Below are 24884 nucleotides of genomic sequence, written 5' to 3'. Positions count from 1 at the left end.
GACATGCGAAAAAGTATGATTACAAAAATGAAAAACACATACCTGATGGACAAAAGAATGAAAATAAAGTTGTTTTTCCTCCACTTCTGCACCCTAAACAGTACATAACGGTAACATAAAGTACATAACAGTACATAATGGTACATAAATTACACATTGTAACAAAAACCACGACGGGCCTAATGTAATGCAAATCCCGCCAGAAATGTAAATGAAAAGAAGCCCTTTTAACTAAAACCAACAATCGAAATAACATAAAACCACTTGAAATGACAAATACATCGACATAAAAACAATATAAACAACACAGATAACCAAATCTTAAACTAAACAACACATTTTGTCTGCAGCTCTTTAACTGAACTTACCCTCATCAATGCCAACCACTTTGTGTGGCAAAGACAGGAAGTGCTACCAGAGCTGGGGCCAACTACGGAAGCCCGGGAGGAGCACAAGTGGAAAGGATAAAATAAACACACACACAAAGAAAGCAATGAAAATGGAGTAAACAAGATAAGAAAATAAATAACTCATTGAGATAAAAATCACACAATAACTAAATAATAATAAATTCACGCATTTAGAAAATAAATAATAAAGTGCATTTTTAACTCAATTACATACAGCCCAGACCTCCGACCACCTTAGAGGTGTAATCCCTTCAGCATGTCTCGGGTCTACCCCAGGGTCTCCTCTCAGGTGGTTAAACCAGGAACACCACTGTTCGGACTAGATTCCCGGGCCACCTCAAGGACGTGGAAGAGCAACGGCTCTACTTGGAGCCCATCATGGATGACCGAGTCGAACCACCCGTAATTTTGGCCACTTGTATCCATGATTTTGCTCTTTCGATCACTACCCAAAGCTCATGACCATCGGTGAGGGTAGGAACGTACTTCAGATTGACCAGTAAATCTCACCCTTTACCTTCCAGAACAACATTCCTGCAGACGTTGCTCCAATTCACCTCACACTCGCTCACCCATGAACAACACCCCAAAATACCCAACCCGGATTGTGCAATGGCTGAGATCCATGACCTCGGATTCCAAGCACAGTAACGGGTGCTTGTCATTGAACTGATTAGCTCTAAATGTGTGTTTATTTCCCATAAAGACATACTACAAAATAATTGAAAACAAGGTGATCAAACAGCGGTTAACGCTTGTTTTCAGGGACATAATGAATGTAGCACAGGTAAATAACCCTTCTAACATGTGTATGTGCGTTCTTATATCAAATTAGTCTGCATGAATACATTCTTGTAGGCGTCCATCGTCATTTCGCTACCATGTGGGTGTACAAAAATAGTCATATTCCATGACGGCTATTGTTTTTCTTCCACAGCAAGCATAATGAAATGTCTAGCCCGCTGGTGGAGAAGATGATGTCATACCCAGGATTGGACAACAGCTGCCTTGATGAGTCTGGCAATCCGTATGTAAACAAAGTTTTTCCACAATTTATTGCATTTATACTTTGTAGTGATATATTCCTCCATTTTCTCCATCTTTTTAAGAGTTGTTTTTTTCCGTTTCTCTCATTTGCATTCATCCCATGTCTCCACTTTCACCTTGTTTCATTTTACTAGTCAACCTCCTTCCAATTCGAGCAGCTCTCTGTTCTCTCACGTCGCTCTTCTCATTTTTCCTGCTGTTTGGCTCCATGTGCATGCGAGTGAAAGCCTACCAGCCAGAGCCCTGCAGCTCCAAAGCATCATTTGTATTCCATAAACACCTCACGTTTATTGCGGAGATTTTCCCCCTTACTGTCACTGAATCACTGTTGAGACTCACGAAGTAGACCTGGGAGACATTTTAAAGCTCCCCGGCCTCCCGGAAGGAGAGTAAAAGATCCGACGGCGCAATGGAGATTGAATGTTTTCCCTTCAAACTACAAGAGAGATGGTGTGCTGCAGACCTTCACACACTTCTAAATATAAGTCCGTTATTGTCCTTATCAACCCAAATTATAGCCACATGGTGTCTGCATAAAACACAATGACATGCATATTGTAAGACTTTAAAACATTGATTATTTTTAAGAATCCTGGCCTTGCTAATGCAATGGTGAGCCCAGAAAATGTAAAGTCACTGCATTCTAATTGTTAAGGGAAAATTTGCTGCTGGCTCCAAGTCAGATGAGAGACAAGACGAGTTCTTTGTGAATAATGACATGTACAATTTAATAAAACATGCATGCAAGGACAAAAATCAATACAACCTATAGATGGCTTCTAGAGAAAATGTCTACATATTTGAGGAGAGGCAAAATCTCTTCCTCCAGTGAGGCTATTTGAATCAGGAGACACACTTAGGACCGCCCCCTCATTTGAATAGTTTTTCCTTCTGCATTTCTGAGGACCAAAACTGCCAAAATAATAAATAAATAAATAAATAAAAGTGAAAATAAAAACAAAAAAAATCAAAAAATTCAATACAAAAAATAAATATAAATGGAAATAAAAACAAAAATAAAAAAATATATACATACATAAATAAATAAATAAATAAAAGCAAAAATAAATACAAAAATAAAAAACAAGATTCAAAAATTTTAAAAATATATATTTTTGTTTTTATGTCCATTTATATTTATTTTTTTGTATTTAATTTTTTCTTTTTTTTCATTTTTGTTCTTATTTCCACTTTTATTTATTTATTATTTTGGCAGTTTTGGTCCTCCAGTTTTGGTCCACCATAGGCAAGACGAGTTCTTTGTGAATAATGACATGTACAATTTAATAAAACATGCATGCAAGGACAAAAATCAATACAACCTATATATGGCTTCTAGAGAAAATGTCTACATATTTGAGGAGAGGCAAGATCTCTTCCTCCAGTGAGGCTATTTGAGTCCAGCATATGGACATCATATTAGGGCTAAGGACATCATATTAATTCACTTTTTTAAAAAAACAACATTAAAACGGTCAGTAAAGTAGCATTCTTAATATGTTGCCAATATACAGTAAGTGGCTTTTTCATACTGTGTATTAATACCACTGTGATCTGCATATGTGCATGACTGGATATGAAAGCACTAAATACAAATTTAGATCAGATGATTGGCCAAGAACCCTTACAAAGACAGGCAGGTCTAGAGTGTTTGCAGCTGCATTACTGCACAAGTGATTTGCTCTCATCTTTCATTCCGCCTCTTTGGATGTTGACAGGCTTTTAGAATAGACTCCATCATATCAACTTATGTCAAGATGTGTTCTGGGCTGTGACTGCATTACACTGAGCCAACAGTTCACTCAATGCTTTTCTTTCAAGGGTTTGCATGAAACAAACCAGCAGCTGGGAGTCCAAAGGGAAAAGTTCAGAACAGTTTAGTGACTGCAAATGTTCCCTACAAGAACAGGTGAGGGGCAATGTGTATGTATATGTGTAGCATTTGTATCTTTATATGCTTTTTTTCCATATTTGCTTTGTTCCAAAATATAATGCAGAGTTGTCATGGGGAAAGATTCGATCCACCCAGTCGGCAGACCCCCTCTTCTCAGATTGTTTACAATCTAAGTGGAATCAATGTGGAGAATTACCTGATGGTCACAGCCAATGACTTCATTAGGAACAGGTAAGGGCTTCAAGAAGTCATAGTTAGAATTCAACACAAACGCCAATGATAGCGACCAATTGCCTGAATGGGAAAATGTTTGCTTCAGTTCCAAATATACAGGAACCTCTTAATCGTTATTCATTCATTCATTCATTTTCTACCGCTTTTTCCTCATGAGGGTCGCTGGAGCCTATCCCAGCTGTCTTTGGGCGAGAGGCGGGGTACACCCTGGACTGGTCGCCAGCCAATCACAGGGCACATATAGACAAACAACCATTCACACTCACATTCATACCTATGGACAATTTGGAGTCGCTAATTAACCTAGCATGTTTTTGGAATGTGGGAGGAAACCGGAGTACCCGGAGGAAACCCACGCATGCACTCCACACAGAGATGGCCGAGGGTGGAATTGAACCCTGGTCCTCCTAGCTGTGAGGTCTGCGTGCTAACCACTCGACCGCCGTGCCGCCCTTCTTAATCATTAATCCATTCCAAAAGGTCTCACGAAAACCACTCATATATTCATTCATTTTCTACCGCTTATCCTCACGAGGGTCGCAGGGGTGCTGGAGCCTATCACAGCTGTCTTAGGGCAAGAGGCGGGGTACAACCTGGACTGGTCTCCAGCCAATCACAGGGCACATATAGCCAAACAACCATTCACACTCACATTCATATCTATGGACAATTTGGAGTCACCAATTAACCTAGCATGTTTTTGGAATGGTGGGAAAAACAGCTACATCCTATATGGTGGCTTCCTGTTTCCCAGCATGCTTTGTTGTATTGCTGTTGTAAATAACTGCTAAATACATCACATTGTTGATGGTTATTCTGAATTATTGGTTGGTCTTGTCTGTTGTTATCTCCCTATTATGTTAGACACCGTGATTGGGAGGTAGAATGTTCACCCCGCCCACGATTTCTATGGAGTTCTTTGGGAGCTCTTTTATTACACTGCTTGTTAAGTGAGGTGTTACCTCTGCCTCACATACTTGTAGTGGCACGGTATTAACCACATTGGGCAGCAATTTGCAACATTGGAGCCAAGAGCTCAATATCGGCTTGCATAGTAGGGAAAAAACCGATGTGACCGATTTAAAGCTGATATCAAGTTGGAAATACTGTGGTGAGACCAGCCATCTTGTTTGGTCTAGAGACAGTGCCACTGAGGAAAAGACAGGAAGCAGAACTGGAGGTAGCAGAGATGAGGGTGCTGAGGTTAGTTATCATTGGGAATGACCAGGATGGATAGGATCAGGAACAAGTACTATTCATCCTGGATGCAAAGCTGAGCATATTCATTCATTTTCTACCGCTTATCCTCACGAGGGTTGCAGGGGTGCTGGAGCCTATCCCAGCTGTCTTCGGGCAAGAGGCGGGGTACACCCTGGACTGGTCTCCAGCCAATCACAGGGCACATATAGACAAACAATAATTCACACTCACATTCATACCTATGGACAATTTGGAGTCACCAATTAACCTAGCATGTTTTTGGAATGTGGGAGAAAAACAGAGTCCCCGGAGAAAAAACACAGAATTGAACTCAGGTCACCTAGCTGTGTGGCCTGTGCAGTAACCACTCCTGCACCGTGCAGCCTGTGACAAAAACCACATCAATGTAAAATGTGGTTAGAATGTGACTAATTTGCTTGTGTCTCAGGTATGGTGGATTTGAATTTGGAATGCGACTCCCATCTGACCTCCAAATGGATCTTATAGCAAAGTCTACAAACGCCACTTTATCAAAGGTATGGCTTTCTCCTTTCCTGTAATTATACCTAATACAATATATGAAGTAATTAGCGGTGGAAAGGTCGCCTATGAATATAGATGGAGTCATGTTAGTCATATAATACATGTGTCCATGTGTGTGTGTGTGTGTTTGCATGAGTGTAGGTTTGGTTCAACCCGGAGGGCCACCACAGTATGCCAGCATATTTAAACAGCCTCAACAATTTAATCCTACGCGCCAAGCTTCCAGAAGACAAAGAGCCACAGAAATACGGTAAGTTATGATGTCATTGTGAATATTGGAACTGTGGTGCCTCGGTTTTTGTTAAGTGTTGCAAAAGGTCAGACAAAAACCAAAAGCAATTTTTCCAATAGGGAATCATGTAAATTAGTTAACTCATTCCAGATGCCCAAAAATATGAAATAAACTTGATGAAGATGGCGAGGGGCAGGAGTGGACGCCATCTTTGCATATCAGTAGTGCTTTGTTTGGGCACTCAATTCCACGTGATGATCCAATACAAGTCAAACTGACGCATACTTTTTTGCATGATGTTGTATAATAACTGGGATTGAGTACTAAATCCGGGGCAAACTTTTGCCATATACTTAATCATTCAAAAACTACATTTGACTTTATATTACATACAAATATAACCAGAATGCTGAACTTCCTTGTTATCCTGTTTGGGTGTTGATTAAAAATTTTAATTTATTTCTTCAAACTTACTTACTTGATAGTTTTCTTGCAGTGAATTTTTGTGCACCTTGATTTCCAGAAATATTTCACCTCAGGATAATTTCTGTAGATTAAAGACCGATTGACCCTAAAGAATTAAGCATGCATGGTATGCTACACCACAAGCATTTATCCAGGAACATTTATTTAATACACAAACCTCCTACTCACATTTTAATACAATTATACAATGCATGCATGCACACATTCGATTTGATGTTGCCTTCATGCCGAATCTGGTGAATCCAGGGAGATTATTTATCCCAGTTATGATCTTTCATCTGCGGTCTTGTTAATCCTCACCCTTATGTAATAAACTTCCCACTCGAGGTTAGAACCTGCCCACGGATGTGTCATCACACTCCTGTTCACCTAAAACGCTTTGCAATTGAGAGACTATTCAGCCTATTCGGCCAGCTCAACCGTTTATGGGACATTTGATAACACTTTGCCACATGGTATCCGACATGGAACACCTCATTGGAGTACCAAAGAGTGGGCACATCTCGAACAACCATATTTTAACACTAAATACATATACAGTAAACCTCGGCTATATCGGATTCAATTGTTCCCACTGGTTTTGTCCGATATAAGCGAAATCCGTTATGTATGCATATACTGGAAAATGTCCGTTTTACGCATATATCGGATTTATATCTGGTATATGCGTAAATCGGATTTTATCCGTTATAAAAAGGCACTTCCTTGACTATGTTTCCAATGTACCTGGACGCGCAGGCAACGCTGCAAACGCTGCAAATGACGTCTTATAGCGGCCTGTCACGATTCGGCGAATCGGAGCGCCACGATGCGGCCATCCGATATATGCGAGGGAAATTTAATGGAAATGCATTGGAACGGGACTGGAGATTTTGTCCGAAATAGGTGAAATCCGTTATAAAAAATCCGATATATGCAATGAATTTTTATTGGAAATGCATTACAGAAAAATTGGTTCCTTTTTATCTGTCCGTTGTGAGCGAATTTCCGATATATCCGAGTCCGATATATCCGAGGTTTACTGTATATACATTAAAATACTTAAATTATAAGTGTGTTTAGTTAGTCTGTATGCAACTCCAAGTTCAACATATTTAGTCTCCTGCTGTCTAAAATACCACATTTCTAAATCCACACCGGTATAGTAATAGTTTATTATTATGCTCCAAGGCAGAATTGTATTGTGAATCAAATTAGGAAACAAGTGTGACTTATTGGCTGCAAAATGCCATAAATAGAATCCATATTTATGTATATCTTCTTGTTTTTGCACTATAGCATTATTATTATGTTTTATGTTTGCTTGTCGCAGCCATTTCAGTGTCCAGTCATCCCTACTTTGGCCGAGCAGATAACGAGGACTCTATGTAAGTCAAATCTTTTTCATTGTTACGTCTGGCTGAATGACACCACTAGCAAAACAAAGTCTTAACCGACCATTACTTGAGTTTACCCACATTTGATTTTCTAAATGGAGCTCCCAGAGCTTGCAGTATTGATCACAGTTTCGATATAATGACGTTTGGTCTGCTGGTGGTGAAGCAACTGATTGGTTTGTCTTGGATATCTTGGATAGTCACATGTTTCACATCTGTGTGAGTGTTCCAATGGACCAAATCACATAAATGATTCAGCGAGTGGACGAATCCCTTTCCTCTTCAGAGCCTTATTAGTTCAAAGTCGCTCATCTGCCATTTTTGTGTTTCCTGACCTTTTGTTTTTGAAAGTAGTTTTGAATCAATGCACGCTTTTTTTTTTTAGTTGGTCTTGCAATCTATTGCAGGCTTGGCGCCCAATTACTCCTTTGTCGATGCTTACCTTACTGATGTATCGATTCGACCAAGATACTACAGGCTTATTATGCTCAGATGTCTTCATTGCTGCAACACGGTTGCTTATGGGATAAGATCTGAAGCTCCGGCTAAAGCTCGGCCATGCCGATAACGAGATGATCAGTAGCTGTTGGCTTCCTCCTGTAGTTACTGCTTCCTTAAAACGCCCACCACATGTCTTTCCCCCCTCCTTCCCATTTGGTCAGTCTGACAGCTTCATCGTTATCCTCTTGGAGCTGCGGGGCAGCTGATTAGAGTGGTTGCTTCGACCTGGCTCGCTAAGAAATCTTGAATGAGATTGTTGCAGAGAAACAGGTTGCAGTATCAGGTTTGAAGAGTGAGTGCATTTTATGGGGATTTTTGAGTGGTGTCGTTGTACTTTTCGGCCCTTTCAAAGATCCAAACATTTCAAAGCTATTCAGGTTAGCGATGCACAAAAAGGTTCTTCCCAGCATGCCTTGCGGCACAAATTGCTGAATTTACGTGTTTCGAGTTAAGGTAGTTGTTTATCATTATTATTATGTGAGGGGGGCGGCATGGTGGTCGAGTGGTTAGCACACAGACCTCACAGCTAGGAGACCAGGGTTCAATTCCACCCTCGGACTTTGCATGTTCTCCCCGTGCATGCGTGGGTTTTCTCCGGGTACTCCGGTTTCCTCCCACATTCCAAAAACATGCTAGGTTAATTGGCGACTCCAAATTGTCCATAGGTATGAATGTGAGTGTGAATGGTTGTTTGTCTATATGTGCCCTGTGATTGGCTGGCGACCAATCCAGGGTGTACCCCGCCTCACGCCCCAAGACAGCTGGGATAGGCTCCAGCACCCCCCGCGACCCTCATGAGGAAAAAGCAGTAGAAAATGAATGAATGAATGAATGAATTACGTGAGAGATGTAAATCTTACAACAACTCACAATTCAGTTTGATTCCAATTCTTTCAATTCTTAATTCAAACCAATTCTTGTTTCAAGGTGAGTCACACAGGGTTCCAATTCGAGGATGAACTACAGTTGGTTATGTAAAAAAAAATGCAGCTTTACAAGGCTCAATCAAGTGTTTATAAAATTAATAATCCTTTATTGTGGTTACTTGGTTCCAGACCATGATGGACTAAATTTCCACAAAGCAGGACTCTATATTTATAAATGGAATATATTTGTAGTTACAACATAGAAACCTTTTTTTGACCTTCTAAACAGGGGTTTTTAATTATTATTAGAGGTCTCGAGACATGAAGTAACAACCCTGTAGTCGCCTTTACACAAGAGAGGGGCACAGGAAGTGACATTGAGAGCTCAGAGTTGAGTTTTATTATGCCGTGGGTTACTTTTTCTCTTTGGGCATTTTTGCGGAAATGGGATATATATATAGAAAATTGATTAAATTGAGGGGGGGGGTTAAAGGGTTCTTTAACATTGCGAGATATTGTAAGCCCATTTTTGCCATTTGTGCATATAAATGTAACGCCACAAAAAAATGGTCATAACATGTGGATAACATGACTGATGATTATTATTTTGGTATGAGTTACCATATGGGGGAATTATGGTGTTTGCACGATCCAAGTGCTTTTTTTTTATTACATTTATTTCTTATTATTCTTTTATTATCGGGCCTGTTGTGAGATAATTCAAATCGGCTGTAATAAAACCTGTTAATTTTTGGTGATCGAGTCTTACCGAACATTACAGTAAAATTATTGACACCTAATGCCCTGTGCCGTTGTATGTAGAATACTAGATATCATTCACAGTGTCTTTGAATGCATCTTATGAATGCCTTACACATATATTTTACTTAATTTAGTCATTTTTATGCTTGAAAAAGTAAAAGTAACTAATTGATTCATTAATATATTAACATCAATATATGCAGTATATCAAACTTTGACATCGAGTGTTGCTGTGTTGTGTTGCTTCTGAGTTAGCCGTTGTACGTACGTATGTCTTTGCAGCATCCAGGGAATGCTCCAGATACTCGTGGCCGTTTGCGTGCTCACAGGATATTCCATCACCACGGCAAGCTTTGCCGTCTACGCCGTCACCGAGCACCACAACGGCTCCAAGAGGCTGCAGCACATTGCTGGCATCAGCGAGCCCTTTTACTGGGCCGTCACTTTCCTTTACGACATGGTAACACTTAACTGTCCGAGCTATGGCTTGCTAAAATAAAGCCTCATACATTTAATTATTAACTAATAACTGATATGAAATAATGAGGCACTAATTCAATATGACTTGCATTTTTCTCCACAGATGATCTACATGGTTCCTGTCACCTTGACAGTCGCCGTGGTTGCAGCCTTCCAGATCCCAGCGTTCACAGAACGACAAAATTTGGCTGCTGTCACCGTGCTTCTGGTGCTCTTTGGGTGAGTCATTCCTGTCAACCTGCATGCAAACATGCTGTAGTCCTGATCAGTTGAGCCTAAAGAGTCCTTCTCTTTCTTTTTTTGCTGCAATTCTTTATTTTAACACCCGAGGGTGACATTATGATCAGTGCTAGATAGCATGAAAGTCTACAGTAGGGGTCTCAAACTCAATTTACTTGGGCTCCACTGGAGCTCGGGTCTGGGTGAGACTGGGCCGCATCGGGTTAAAAAAAAAAAGTATTTATTAAAAACAAAAAAAATTTAAAAACTTTGGTTCCGATTTTCTACAAGAAAAGCTCTGATAAAACATTCCACTGTTCTCAAATATCTTACTTTTTATTTTTCGACACAAAATAAGATGAAAAATAAATAAACAAATCAAGAATAAAGAAAATCAATCAATCAGTAATAAATAAATAAATATAATAATAATAATAATAAAACGGCAAATAATAAAAACTTAAGAAACCACATATAGTTGGTGGGTAGACAAATTATTTTTTCAGATTAAAATGAACAAAGCATTATTAGAGCCCTGTAGACATGACAAAACACGACTATAGTCACATTTATACTTTTTATTTACAACATATTGCGCAACTGCAGGGTCTTGAGACACATGCTAACTCGCAAACTAGAGAGCTAGCGACCTAAACGGTAGCCTTCAAGTTATTTCCTTTAAACTTAAACCGCCAAAAACTTACCACTTCCACACGGATAGGGAGGATAACTATTAACAGTTATTTAACCTTTAACATGAACATTAATCAAACGTAATATTTTTTTTTTTACAGCATCCATATCAAACTTTAAACTTTCATATCAAGGCGGGGGCCTCAAACTAGTGTCCTGCGGGCCACATTTAGCTGAAATTTTTTTCGAAACGAAAACTCGTTGAAGGTTTGACGTGACATCTGAATATTGATCTCAATTCAAAATTCCAAGGTTTCAAATTTGATGCGACAGCAGCATTTGCTCTGAAGGTCAACCTTCATCCCCTTTGGACGTAAACACATTTTTCTGTCAATAATTGGATCAATACGTTGTATACAAAGTAAAGCCTGATCTGTCTTTGGGTTTATTTACATCATTTTAATTTTGCTATTTACTGTTCACCCCCTGTGTTTTGCTCTGCTGCCAAAGAGCCTTAGATCTCAGGAGGCAGAGTCAGCACAGTGCAAGTCATTTATCAGACAGATGTCTCCCTCCCAAGCAATGAATAATCACATTCCTCCATCTGGCAGTCAGTTCCCACCTGGTCTGGGTTGCAGCCGTCATGCTGCTGTTCTCTGCTTGCGCCTTGGCACCCCTCCTGTGTCCACCAAGCATCTTTTTTGGGCATGGTTCCCAGATGCGGCCTTTCTGTCGAGCGTCATTTGTTTATGTCTGTCTCTTCGTTTTTCCTGTGCTACTTTTTTCCTTTTCATCTCCGTCCCCATGCCTGTTTTTTTTTTTTTCTCTCACACGCTCTTTGTTTTGACCCAGACATCCCAATCAAATAAACAAGCAGATTATATGAGACTGAAACAGAAAAGAAAAGGGTGTTACGCCACCAGGGAATAAAAGAACAAGTGATTTATCATGCTTCCTTTTAATGTCATGACTGAATGTTTACCCTTCTCATTGTGTTGTGCTATTTTCGCCCACATTAGTCAGTTATTCAACAGTTGCTCTACATGTTAAAAATACTTTCATTTTCATTTTTTTTTTCCATCCCTCAGGTTTGCCACCTTCCCGTGGATGTACCTCCTGTCTGGTGTCTTCAAGGATGCGGAGATGGCCTTCATCACTTACGTGTGCATTAACCTTTTCATCAGCACCAATACCATCATGTCCAGCTCCATTCTTTACTTCCTCAGTCAGGTTTCGACACAAAACGAAGAGGTCAGAATGCATTACTTGAATGAGATGCCTTTTTAATAGATTGCAACAGTTTTATTCCATTGTAATGCATGATTTGAAGAATCTACCCCGTACACAATAACAAGAAAGTGACCTCCATTCCTTCTATTCTAATTGTCTCTGCTGGCATTGCTCTTCTTCTGGCAGAACATAAAGGAAACGTTCAGGATCCTGAGCCGAGCGTTCTTAATCTTCCCTCAATTCAACTTTGGAAATGGACTGATGCAGCTGGCCAGAATGAACATCGAAGTCCAGCTCATGAGCGGCTACGGCATTGACGCCTATAAGAACCCGTTCTCTATGGATGCACTGGGCTGGATGATCGTGTCCTCCATCATTCAAGGCGTGGTCCTCTTCACGTTGCGCCTCTTGCTTAACAGGTTCCTCATACGCAAAGTCAGGTGAGATGAATGTATTGGAATAAAATGTAGTGGATCCCTGCAGCATTAGAAATGATTTTTACGATCAAAATATTCGGACACGCCGCAAGAATGGGCCCGAATGTTTGGAATGCAGTCAGAATTTTTAGAATGTACTTCAGAATTCCAGGAAAAAACATGATTTTTCATTCAGATGGTATTCTGTATCTTTGTACCGCGAGTGTGACTAGAGTATTACTCTATGATGGTAAATCATTACTGGACTTACCGTCTATAAAAACCATCAAGGCTTTTTATAGACTGAATTTTTGCGCTTCAGTTTTGTACTGAACTGAACTGAATGTTCCAAAAAAATCAGACGGATCGGCGCAGCCTCTGCAGTAATGCGGTCGCTGTACCGGACCGTCGTGGTGAAAAGAGAGCTGAGCCGTAAGGCAAAGGTTTAAATTTCCCGGTCAATCTATGTTCCCATAGGGGGTGCAGACTATGTATTTTACATGTAACAGTCCACCTGGTATTATTGTATCTGTAAAATTGTCATGCAATCTGCTATTATTATGTATTATTTTATATTTATATTTAAATATTTTAAAAATAATTAAATAAATACAAATAAATAAATAATAAAAATATTATAATAATTACAATAAAATTAAAATAATAATTATATTGTTATTATTATTATGTAAAATATGCAAATATAACAATAATATATATAATTAATATAATAATTAGCATTAATATAATAATTATAATAATCATAATAGTTATAATAATAATTATAATAGTCTAATAATAATCTAATAATAATTATTATTATTATTATTATGTGCTTGTGTCCCTTTTTTCAGGAGCACTTTGTAAACAACAGACCATGTCAAAAAACGAAATTGATAAAAGCATCAAAAGGTTGGCTCAGGCCATGATGCCAGGTTGTATGTTGAGTTTAAGTGAAATACTTTGGAAAGTTTGGGCGGGCCGTATTCAAACACTTGGCGGGCCGGATGTGGCCCCCGGGCCGTAGTTTGCCCACCCCTGTCCTAAGAGGTCGGGTGAGGAGGTGGTTTGTGCATCTAGTCCAGATGCCGTCCCGGACGCCTCCCTTGGTGAGGTGTTCCAGGCATGCAACAGCCGGGACAAGGCCCTGGGGCAGACCTAGGACACGCTGGAGGGATTATGTCTCACAGCTGGCCTGGGAACACCTTAGTGTCCCCCCGCTGGAGCTTGAGAAGGTGGCCGGGGACCGTGAAGTCTGGGCTTCTTTACTGAGACTACTGCCCCCGCGACCCGGACCCAAATAAGCGGAGGAAAATGGATGGATGGATATTCCAAAAAATACAGAAGCAAAATGCGTGTACTTGAAAATTCCATTCATGAAAATTCAGTCCGTAAAAAAAACATTCATGTTTCAAAACACATACACTTGCGTTTTTGGAACAGCTGTGTCATGTGACTATATACTTTATAACTGCGTTTGTTGGAAAGTTCAATGCATTTTGCTTATATACTTTAATTCAACAAATATTTCACCAGGGCGGCACAGCGCGCAGACCTCACAGCTAGGAGGACCAGGGTTCGATTCCACCCTCGGCCATCTCTGTGTGGAGTTTGCATGCTCTCCCCGTGCATGCGTGGGTTTTCTCCGGGTACTTCGGTTTCCTCCCACATTCCAAAAACATGCTAGGTTAATTGGCCACTCCAAATTGTCCATAGGTATGAATGTGAGTGTGAATGGTTGTTTGTCTATATGTGCCCTGTGATTGGCTGGCCACCAGTCCAGGGTGTACCCCGCCTCTCGCCCAAAGACAGCTGGGATAGGCTCCAGCACCCCTGCGACCCTCGTGAGGAAAAAGCAGTAGAAAATGAATGAATGAAAATATTTCACCATAAAATATTTTTTTTTAAATCGGGTATACAAAATTCAGACACATACATACATGTTTACAACTTTGGTAACTAATAACTCATTTACTTTCATACTAGCTCGTGACTTAGATTCACTTGTTTTATCCACCCTCTTTCATTAGTGTGTGTGATGCATATTTGGGCTTAAACCTGGAGTGTGCATTTAGCTTGTTAGCTTCCTTTCCGAGTGAACAATGGCAATTGAAGAGAGAAGAGGAGTGTTCTGGAGCTGAAGCTAATCTAATAATGATTATTTAATTATGATTAATTGCAAATGTTGATCTGAAATTAGGGGAGATTGAACAACAACATCATTGAGATAGGCAATGCTACTGAACAGGATGAGCCGTATATCGAATAGATGGATGAGTGGTGCTGATGGGACAGCTCCATCATTTGTTGTCTTTTTTTGCAGGCGTCTATTTTTGGGCAGAAAAAATGTAGCCCAGGTGATTGAGGACGAGGACGAGGATGTAGCAGCTGAGCACACGCGAGTGGTTAACGGAGCAGCAAGTTCGGACATCCTGCAGGTCAACCAGCTCACTAAGATCTATCAACATCTCAACAAGAAGATCTGTGCAGTCAAAAGGCTCTCTGTGGGAATTCCTGCTGGAGAGGTACGCTTGCAAGGGGTTATTTAGCGGTTGGGGGGGGGGCTTTATCCAAACTCTGCAAGTAAACTCAGGCAATCAATCATGGGCCTGACTTCAACCTTGTAACTTAGTGTGGGTGGATATTGAGCGTCGTGTCACAGCACAGCGTAGTGGTCAGATGTTGCAAGTTTCAATTATTCATCTTTTTTCAAAGTGCTTCGGTCTGCTGGGAGTGAACGGGGCGGGAAAAACAACCACTTTCAAGATGCTTACCGGAGATGTTAGCCCCACTGATGGCACCGCGCAGATCAGGGACTGGGACGGGTAAGATACTCATTCATTATTTTTTACTTTCTAAAAGCACCGCAAAGCAAGCCAGATAAGCACACGGCACTTGTGAAAATGTGCTGACTCACACTATCACTGAGCTACAGGAAAGATGTCGCTTTATTGTTGGAAGCGGATTTCATATATATAATATATATATAATATATTTCACTTGCATCATGTGTACATTCGGGTGTCAGAGTTAAAGCAGGGGTGTCCAACATGTGGCCCCTGGAGCCATTTGGAGTCCTTGACTGTTTTCTTATTGTCCTGCAGCACAATTTTAAAATACAATTCTACAAGAAAACTGAAAAAACAACATCAAAAATGGAATGATCAGATGTAATTTTACAAGAAAAAAGTCCAAATATGAACAGAAAAAGTTGTACTCTGAGAATAATGTTATAAAAGAAAAATTAGGAAAAACTCAAGTAGCCTAAGTAGCATAGCATTTTGTTAAAGTTGTAATATTATGAGAAAAAAACAAAATAAAAATGTATTTTTTTGTCATTAGTTTGGTTCTAATATTATGAAAAACTCAAAATATTATGGGAATAAAGTCATAATTATCAGAAGAAAATTGACAAAAAGAGAGCTGAAATAGTTGGAAATATAACAAATAAAACAACAGCAAAATGAGAATAAAGTCCAATTATTAAAAGAAAAAAGTTGTACTTTGAGAATAATGTTGTAAAAGAAAAATTAGGAAAAACTTAGTTAGCCTAAGCAGCATAGCATTTTTGCATTTTGCAATATTGTGAGGAAAAAAATAAATAAACATGTATTTTTTTGTCAATAGGTTGGGAAAAGTTCTAATATTACAGAAATCAATTCAAAATATTATGGGAATAAAGTTATAATTACGAGAAGAAAAATTTATAAAAAGAGAGCTGAAATTATTTTAAATTTAACAAATAAAACAACAGTAAAAATCAGAATGAAGTCAAAATATTAAGAGAAAAAAGAGAATAATGTTGTAAAAGAAAAAATAGGAAAAACCCAAGTAGCCTAAGTATCATAGCATTTTGTTAAAGTTGTAATATTATGAGGAAAAAACTAAATAAAGATGTAATTTTTGTAATTAGGTTGGGAAAAATTCTAATATTACAGAAATAAATTCAAAATATTATGGGAATAAAGTTATGATTACGAGAAGAAAATTTATAAAAAAGGAGAGATTAATTTATTTTAAATTTAACAAATAAAACAACAGCAAAAATGAGAATAAAGTCAAAGAAAAAAGAAAATTAGGTCATTTTAGTAGCATAGAGTTTAAATATTTGAAAAATTACAATATTATGAGTAACTAACTACGTTTGGATTTTGTGGGAGGAAATTAGTTTGGAGAAAAAATTTGAACATTATGGGAATAAAGAGCAAAGAGCAATAATAAGCTGGTTCACCGACGTAACAAAGCTGTGATTCATTTTTTTAATTAAAATACACTGGACTGGACTGCTATTATTTTGAACACGCCTGTATGTAACTGCTTAGCATATGCTTTACAAAATATCAAAGTGTCTTATTTTTCAGTATGCGGTTGTCACAGGAAAAACAAAAAATGGAACACCTTTGACTTAAATGCTATTTCGAACTGCAACAGCCTCAAAGTCCATCTTCCCTGTTCAATATACAGAATACCTTTCATGTGCACCTTTTTATTCTTTGTGTGTTTTCCCCAGGCGGCTGGTAGACATTATGGAGTGCCGGCAACAGGGAATTAACATTGGCTACTGTCCCCAGGTGGATGCACTGGATAACCTGCTCACTGGAGAAGAGCACTTGTATTTTTACGCTCGTATTCAAGGAATCTCTAAAAGTGAGATAGACGGGGTAAGAATTGCAGCCCTGCGCTGTTTTTCATCATTTTGGAGTGATCTCAGCCATGCGTGGAAAACATGTGATATGACTTTGAATGAGCACAAATGCAGCGAGGACTGGCTGATTTATCCGTGCAGAAATAATCAGCAGGTGTGGAAATATGGAGTGATGCGCGCCTCGTTTTGAGCAGCTCAAAATGTTAATGCTTCTGTTGTCAGTGTAGAGAATTACGCCCATGCTGTATTCTATTCGGCGGTGCAAAACGTATTTCACATTTAGAGGGTGATCAGTTCTCTTCGCAGATGTCGCTATTGTCCCGTTTTGTCATACTGTACATGTCGTGTTTCTTTTTCAAGTTCAAAAAGACCTATGAAAGGCATACACATAAATCATGTTGCCGAAGATGCTCCGACATGCGCTTCCATAGACAGCGAGGCCATAGATTCCTCTCATCTTGTGAGGCTGCACTGATGCTATTACCTTCTTTTTGAGTGGATGTATTAGTTAATGCTAACTAACACAAATTCAGACAGACTTGTGAACAATATTTGAGAGCAAACAGCCTTTTAGATGTTTACGATCTTGTGAGTTCAGCTCATAAAATGTGTAAGCACAAAAGAGGTAATTATTTACAATGCTGGTGCCAGCAACTTATACAGTGGTTTGTACAGATAAGCCAATAAATCAGGTTCTCAATAGTGTTTCAAATCAAGGTGTGTGGGGAAAAAATGTTTTTTCTCTCGGGGGCCATGACAAAATAATTGACATCCACTGGCATAGGCAAATATGAGCCAGCCAAGAGCACATTAGTGGCAATAATACCCAACAAAATAACATTTATTTAAGATTATTATATTTAAAAAATATCCACATGGTAGGTCATAATTATGAGAGAAAAAGTCCAAATTATGACATAAAAGTGTGAGGTTATGTGATAAAAAGTCATAGTAATGAGATTAAAAATCATAATTATGGCATAAAAACTAAATATTATGAGATAATAATATAATTATGAGATATCAAATTCAACTTATAAGGTAAAAAGATGAAATGATGAGATAAAGTCATAATTATTGAATTTAAAAAAATGGAAATTATGAGATACAAACTGTTTGTGTGCCGAGTACCATGTGACAAATGCTAAGAAATGCTAACAAATAATAAGAAAATCATAATTATGAAAATCAAGTCCAAATTATGACATAAAAGGGTGAGGTTATGTGATAAAAGTCATAGTAATGAGATTAAAAATCATATTTATGGCATAAAAACTAAAGATTATGAGATAATAATATAATTATGGGATATCAAATTCAACTTATAAGGTAAAAAGATGAAATGATGAGATAAAGTCAAAATTATTGAATAAAAAAAAATTAAATTATGAGATACAAATTGTTTGTGTGCCGAGTACCATGTGACAAATGCTAAAAAATAATAAGGAAATCATAATTATGAAAATCAAGTCCAAATTATGACATAAAAGGGTGAGGTTATGCGATAAAAGGTCATAATCATGAGATTAAAAATCATAATTATGGCACAAAAACTAAAAATTATGAGATAATAATATAATTATGAAATATCAAATTCAACTTATAAGGTAAAAAGATGAAATGATGAGATAAAGTCATAATTATTGAATTTAAAAAAATGGAAATTATGAGATACAAACTGTTTGTGTGCCGAGTACCATGTGACAAATGCTAAGAAATAATAAGGAAATCATAATTATGAAAATCAAGTCCAAATTATGACATAAAAGGGTGAGGTTATGCGATAAAAGGTAACAATAATGACATTAAAAATCATAATTATGGCATAAAAAGTAAAGATTATGAGACAATAATAATATAATTATGAGAAATTCATACTTATTTGGTAAAAAGATGAAATGATGAGATAAAGTCATAATTATTGAATAAAAAAATGAAAATTATGAGATACAAACTGTTTGTGTGCCATAATTAGGACTTCCCTATCCCATAATACCTACATGGATGGATACAGTATATTATATTGATTAGCATATCAGACTAACTGATGGAGAGAAGAGCATCTTAAACATAATGGAGTTTCAGAATATGTTCTAAACCTGTTGTTTCCAGGTGGTGCGGTATCTTCTGAAAAAGCTGGAGTTGAACTACCATCAAAACGTGACAACGGATGGCTACAGTTGTGGTACCCGGAGGAAGCTCTCCACAGCCATCGCTCTCATCGGTCATCCTCAGATCTTGCTACTGGTAAGCATGTATACATGTATACCCCTCACCGTTGTTCTTTGGCTGCCTCTTTTAGCACCTAACTGGAGAAAAGGCACATATTAAATCAGTTTTACGGCGCCGTTCCAGTAGCCAAGTCGGTATTGGTTCCATAAACTTGACAGACCTCATTTTGTTAATTAGTGTTTAGCCAAGGGTGCTATTGCTTGTTTCTAAATAACTCATAACTCATTCCTTTCTGTGGTGAATTCTCGTCTAATTCCGTCAATCTATCTTTATATTCCTGTAATCACAATGTATCTATGAGTGATTACTTTTCTCAGCTCCCAAGTTGTTCTAGAGATGTTTTTCTGCAAGAATGTGAGAGGTTAGATCATGGAAGAAGAGCAATGATGTGACGGTGATGACCACCATTCAATCATCTCGCCCCCTACCCTTCTCACAACCCCTAGTGGTCATATGTAGTACATGCATGCTTTCTGAATATTGGTAATGGTTTTATTTCATTTGAACATGCATCAGATTACAATTGAATGCATCACATAATCAGTTCCCAGTTCCACATGTCCAAAAGGAGTAGGAAGAAGCAAAGCTTATTAAATCCTACCCATCCATCTGGTACTTTTACAATCAGTAACTGTTACATTTGTTCACTTCCTGCTTTCCATAATTCAGTTTAAGGTTGCTGAAATAAAAATCAGTTAATTATTTGAGGCAGGTTAACACCAATAGGGGGCAATGTTGAAATTGTCCAATTCATTCAAAATTGCCACAGAAAATAGGAAATTACAGTAATTGTGGAAAGTCCTGATAGACAATCAATGTATCCTGAATGAGCCGAACATTTAGATGTCGGATTGAAAACAAGGCAGAATAATTTGTTCACTTCCTGCTTTCCAGAATACATTTTCTGTTTGTTTTGTTTTTTTTTTTTAATAATATACCTCGTACCAAAGTACAAGGTGATATGACCATCCAATGACATAATGGGTACCATAGTAAGTGTCAATATAGTGATATATATAGCACATCATGACTGGTTCAAGACTCTTCATCCTTGTATTTAGCAAACATCAACTGCTTGTATTGTTTCTTGAATTGGCTCATCGTTGTGCATTGTTTGATTTCCTTACTCAATCCATTCCATAGTTTGATTCCACATACTGAAATGCTATGGCTTTTTAACATAGTCCTACCATATATATTTCACATTTACTTCTTCCCTGAGATCATACTTCTCCTCTCTTGTAGAGAAGTATTGGATGACATTTTTAGGTAATTGGTTATTTTTAGCCTTATGCATTATTTTAGCTGTTTGAAGATTAACTCTATCAGCAAGTTAAAGTATTTGTGATTTTAGAAATAAGGAGTTAGTAATATTAGATTTTCTATTAACCCTGTAGTCCTCAACTTCATTTGTTTGTTAATGATTCACACTCAATATCCCAGAAAATGGATACTTCAATGACTTACTCACCTCCTGAGGGTCATGAACAGGGTGGACACCAAGTGTTTTGGCCCCAAATAATCATGTTGAACTACGTAATTTTAAGCTTTCAATTTCTGCATGTTGGAAAACAAATTGTTCAACAAAGTATTTTTAGTACAAAACTAAACTAACAGGGAATATACATACTGCTGGGGCTGGGGTTTGAACCTGTGCTCACTTTCTTAAAAGGTAGCACCTGTATCATTACACCACCAGGGACAGCCTGCTAAGTTGGTGATGTCTGATGCCGGATTACTAGTATCTTTTTTTTTGCTGTTTCTTGTTGCCCCGGGCTGATTTGGTGCGCGATACCGCACAATGGTGCACAGTTGCCAAGAATGCGCCCCCTTGCACAAAATGTACCCCCTTCCACACCCTGTGGAAAATATTCTATCCGGTCTGAACATGTGTAATGTAACAAGGCATACTGTTTGACAGCATACGGAAAATATTCCATTCCTAACAACTTGAAACACACTGTAAAAAAAATCCAAGTTGACTCAAGTTAAAAAAAAAAGTAACATCGCTGCCCATTTTTTTTCAATTTTAAAAATTAAATTTAAAATTAAAAATTTTTTTTTAGTTAAATCTAGCAAATAAACTAAGTTTCTCCAACTTAAAAGACCAAGTTCACGTGACTTATTGCTTTGTTTTGGGAACTTTCTTTATTAGGTCAAATAAACAAATCTGGGCGGCACGGCGGTCTAGTGGTTAGCGCACAGACCTCACAGCTAGGAGACCAGGGTTCGATTCCACCCTCGGCCATCTCTTTGTGGAGTTTGCATGATCTCCCCGTGCATGCGTGGGTTTTCTCCGGGTACTCCGGTTTCCTCCCACATTCCAAAAACATGCTAGGTTAATTGGCGACTCCAAATTGTCCATAGGTATGAATGTGAGTGTGAATGGTTGTTTGTCTATATGTGCCCTTTGATTGGCTGGCGACCAATCCAGGGTGTACCCCGCCTCTCGCCCGAAGACAGCTGGGATAGGCTCCAGCACCCCCGCGACCCTCATGAGGAAAAAGCGGTAGAAAATGAATGAATGAATGAATAAACAAATCTTTTTGTTGTATCAACAATAGAACTCAACTCACTTTTGATTTAGTCTAACTAATTATTTCAAATAAATTCAACTCACAATTAAATTGAAATGAATTGAAATGATTTGTTAACCAGATTTGAAATGAGTTGAGATTATTTGATTTACATTGTTTTTTTTTTTGAAAAACTATGAAACTATGAAAACTATGAAAAAAAAAACTAAAAAGTGGTGCACCACTTTACTCCTCTCCCGTTTCAGGATGAGCCCAGTTCCGGCATGGACCCCCGTACCAAACGGCACCTGTGGAAAATCATCTCTGAAGAGGTGAAAGGAAAATGCGCAGTTGTCCTCACTTCACACAGGTTAGAGCGACAATGCAGCATGCCATCCATCAAGCCAGTATTAAATATTGACCATATTATTTAAGGCTTGTCCGTCTTCAGTCTAAACGTGACCTTTCAGCTTCTCCACTTTTGTGTGTGTCTCAGCATGGAGGAATGCGAGGCGCTGTGTAGCCGTCTTGCCATCATGGTGAAAGGTCAGTTCCGCTGCCTGGGATCCTTGCAGCACATTAAGAACAGGTTTGTGACCTCCAATAACCTTCAACCTTCTCAAATACAGTCATTTCTATCCCACTCTCAAATTACCACAGCTATTTCCTTATCCTACTAAATACGCAGGAGATACTGTATCTCTCTACCATGACCTTGTGTGCTAATGCGCAGGTTCGGCAGCGGGTTCACTGTGAAGATGTACTTAGCCGAGGCTGGCGGTGATGTAGAGGCAATCACTGGCTTCATGCAGAGACAATTCCCCAGTACTTATTTGAAGGTGAGCATATGGGCGGGGTTGCAGTATTCTTTCCCTAGAGTGGGTCAGAACTCAGCATTTGTAAATTTGTAGAGCTTTGGTCAAAATATGGTAATGGTAATGTTACATTTGTTCACTTCCTGCTTTCCATAATAAAGTTTTTTTTTTTTAATAATGCACCTCGTACCGAAGTACGAGGTGATATGACCATACAATGACATAATGTGTACCATAGTAACTGTCAATATAGTGATATATACAATGACATAATGGGTACCATAGTAACTGTCAATATAGTGATATATACAATGAAATAACGGGTACCATAGTAACTGTCAATATAGTGATGTATACAATGACATAATGGGTACCATAGTAACTGTCAATATAGTGATATATACAATGAAATAATGGGTACCATAGTAACTGTCAATATAGTGATATATACAATGAAATGATGGGTACCATAGTAACTGTCAATATAGTGATATATACAATGACATAATGGGTACCATAGTAACTGTCAATATAGTGATATATACAATGAAATGATGGGTACCATAGTAACTGTCAATATAGTGATATATACAATGACATAATGGGTACCATAGTAACTGTCAATATAGTGATATATACAATGAAATGATGGGTACCATAGTAACTGTCAATATAGTGATATATACAATGACATAATGGGTACCATAGTAACTGTCAATATAGTGATATATAAAGCACATAATGACATAATGGGTACCGTAGTAACTATCAATATAGTGATATATACAATGAAATAATGGGTACCATAGTAACTGTCAATATAGTGATATATACAATGAAATAATGGGTACCATAGTAACTGTCAATATAGTGATATATAAAGCACATAATGACATAATGGGTACCGTAGTAACTATCAATATAGTGATATATACAATGAAATAATGGGTACCATAGTAACTGTCAATATAGTGATATATACAATGAAATAATGGGTACCATAGTAACTGTCAATATAGTGATATATACAATGACATAACGGGTACCATAGTAACTGTCAATATAGTGATATATACAATGACATAATGGGTACCATAGTAACTGTCAATATAGTGATATATACAATAACATAATGGGTACCATAGTAACTGTCAATATAGTGATATATACAATGACATAATGGGTACCATAGTAACTGTCAATATAGTGATATATACAATAACATAATGGGTACCATAGTAAGTGTCAATATAGTGATATATATAAAGCACATCATGACTGGTTCAAGACTCTTCATCCTTGTATGCAAAGTATGCATACTTGTAGACAATATTCTATATTGTCTATAATATTCTATATATATTCTATAAATGTGATGCTCTACTGTATATCTTCTTTGTCTGTTCCATCCCCTTTTTAAAGCATTTGTGCACATTATCTTGCTCTGTCACTGTTTAGCACTCATATTACCCATTTTAACCATGCCTCATAGCTGTGTTGAGAATTTGAATTCAATCCAGTAATAAAAAGTACGCCTCAATTGGGACATAAAATGAAATATTACTTCTCTCGGCCCACACACTAAATAATAAGCATAAAGAGCTGCAATATTATAGGTCTATTTGTTCAGTAGTGGGTGTGTGGGGTTATTTTTGGACAATGCAATATTGGTATTTATTGGTCACTGATGGTGTAGCACAAGGGGTGTCTAAGGTATTTATTGGCACATTCTGGTACATTCATTAAACAAGAAAACAAGATCAAAAATGCAAAACAAAACTAGCAGTAATTTGATAATAGAGTAGAAATATTAGATGATTAATCAGTTTGACCAGCCTTTTCTTGTCAGCTGGTGGGTGGGATGCTGCTCCCCCAGCAGACCATTCCACAGAAGATGTTAGGGGCCACAAACGATTCATAGACGTGGCCCCTGCACCTGAAAGCACCCAAACCTCCTGAACAGATAGTCTGCTGTTGTCGATCCAGTCCAGGTTTTGGTTCAGATGAACACCCAGGTATTTATAAGATGTCAACCTCTCAATGTCCTGTACAAGAATAAAGTTGGATTCAGAGGAAAAAAACATATTTTTTAGAAGCATTAAGTTGAAATAACAAAAACTGGGGTGTACAAAAACTGAGGTTTGATT

The 24884-nt window shown here is 38.0% G+C and overlaps 1 protein-coding gene across 1 annotated transcript in view; it reads left to right on the top strand.

Annotated features, from left to right (window-relative positions):
• Positions 1-24884, top strand: part of abca12 (ATP-binding cassette, sub-family A (ABC1), member 12) — an 80274-nt gene that overhangs the window by 54136 nt on the left and 1254 nt on the right. Inside the window, exons 53-69 of the mRNA XM_058081679.2 lie at positions 1348-1437; positions 3279-3366; positions 3455-3582; positions 5234-5321; positions 5470-5578; positions 7359-7413; positions 9834-10011; positions 10135-10250; positions 11972-12134; positions 12300-12553; positions 14853-15054; positions 15245-15354; positions 17040-17190; positions 19287-19421; positions 22189-22292; positions 22419-22511; positions 22656-22761. Of these exons, the coding sequence (XP_057937662.2) occupies positions 1348-1437; positions 3279-3366; positions 3455-3582; positions 5234-5321; positions 5470-5578; positions 7359-7413; positions 9834-10011; positions 10135-10250; positions 11972-12134; positions 12300-12553; positions 14853-15054; positions 15245-15354; positions 17040-17190; positions 19287-19421; positions 22189-22292; positions 22419-22511; positions 22656-22761 (2170 nt within the window). The remainder of the gene's footprint in view (positions 1-1347; positions 1438-3278; positions 3367-3454; positions 3583-5233; positions 5322-5469; positions 5579-7358; positions 7414-9833; positions 10012-10134; positions 10251-11971; positions 12135-12299; positions 12554-14852; positions 15055-15244; positions 15355-17039; positions 17191-19286; positions 19422-22188; positions 22293-22418; positions 22512-22655; positions 22762-24884) is intronic.

Source organism: Doryrhamphus excisus, linkage group LG12 (assembly GCF_037039965.1).
Source record: "Doryrhamphus excisus strain RoL-2023G ecotype Guam linkage group LG12, RoL_Dexc_Guam_v1.1, whole genome shotgun sequence".
NCBI classification, from domain to species: domain Eukaryota; kingdom Metazoa; phylum Chordata; class Actinopteri; order Syngnathiformes; family Syngnathidae; genus Doryrhamphus; species Doryrhamphus excisus.
This window is presented reverse-complemented; position numbering and strand designations above follow the sequence as displayed.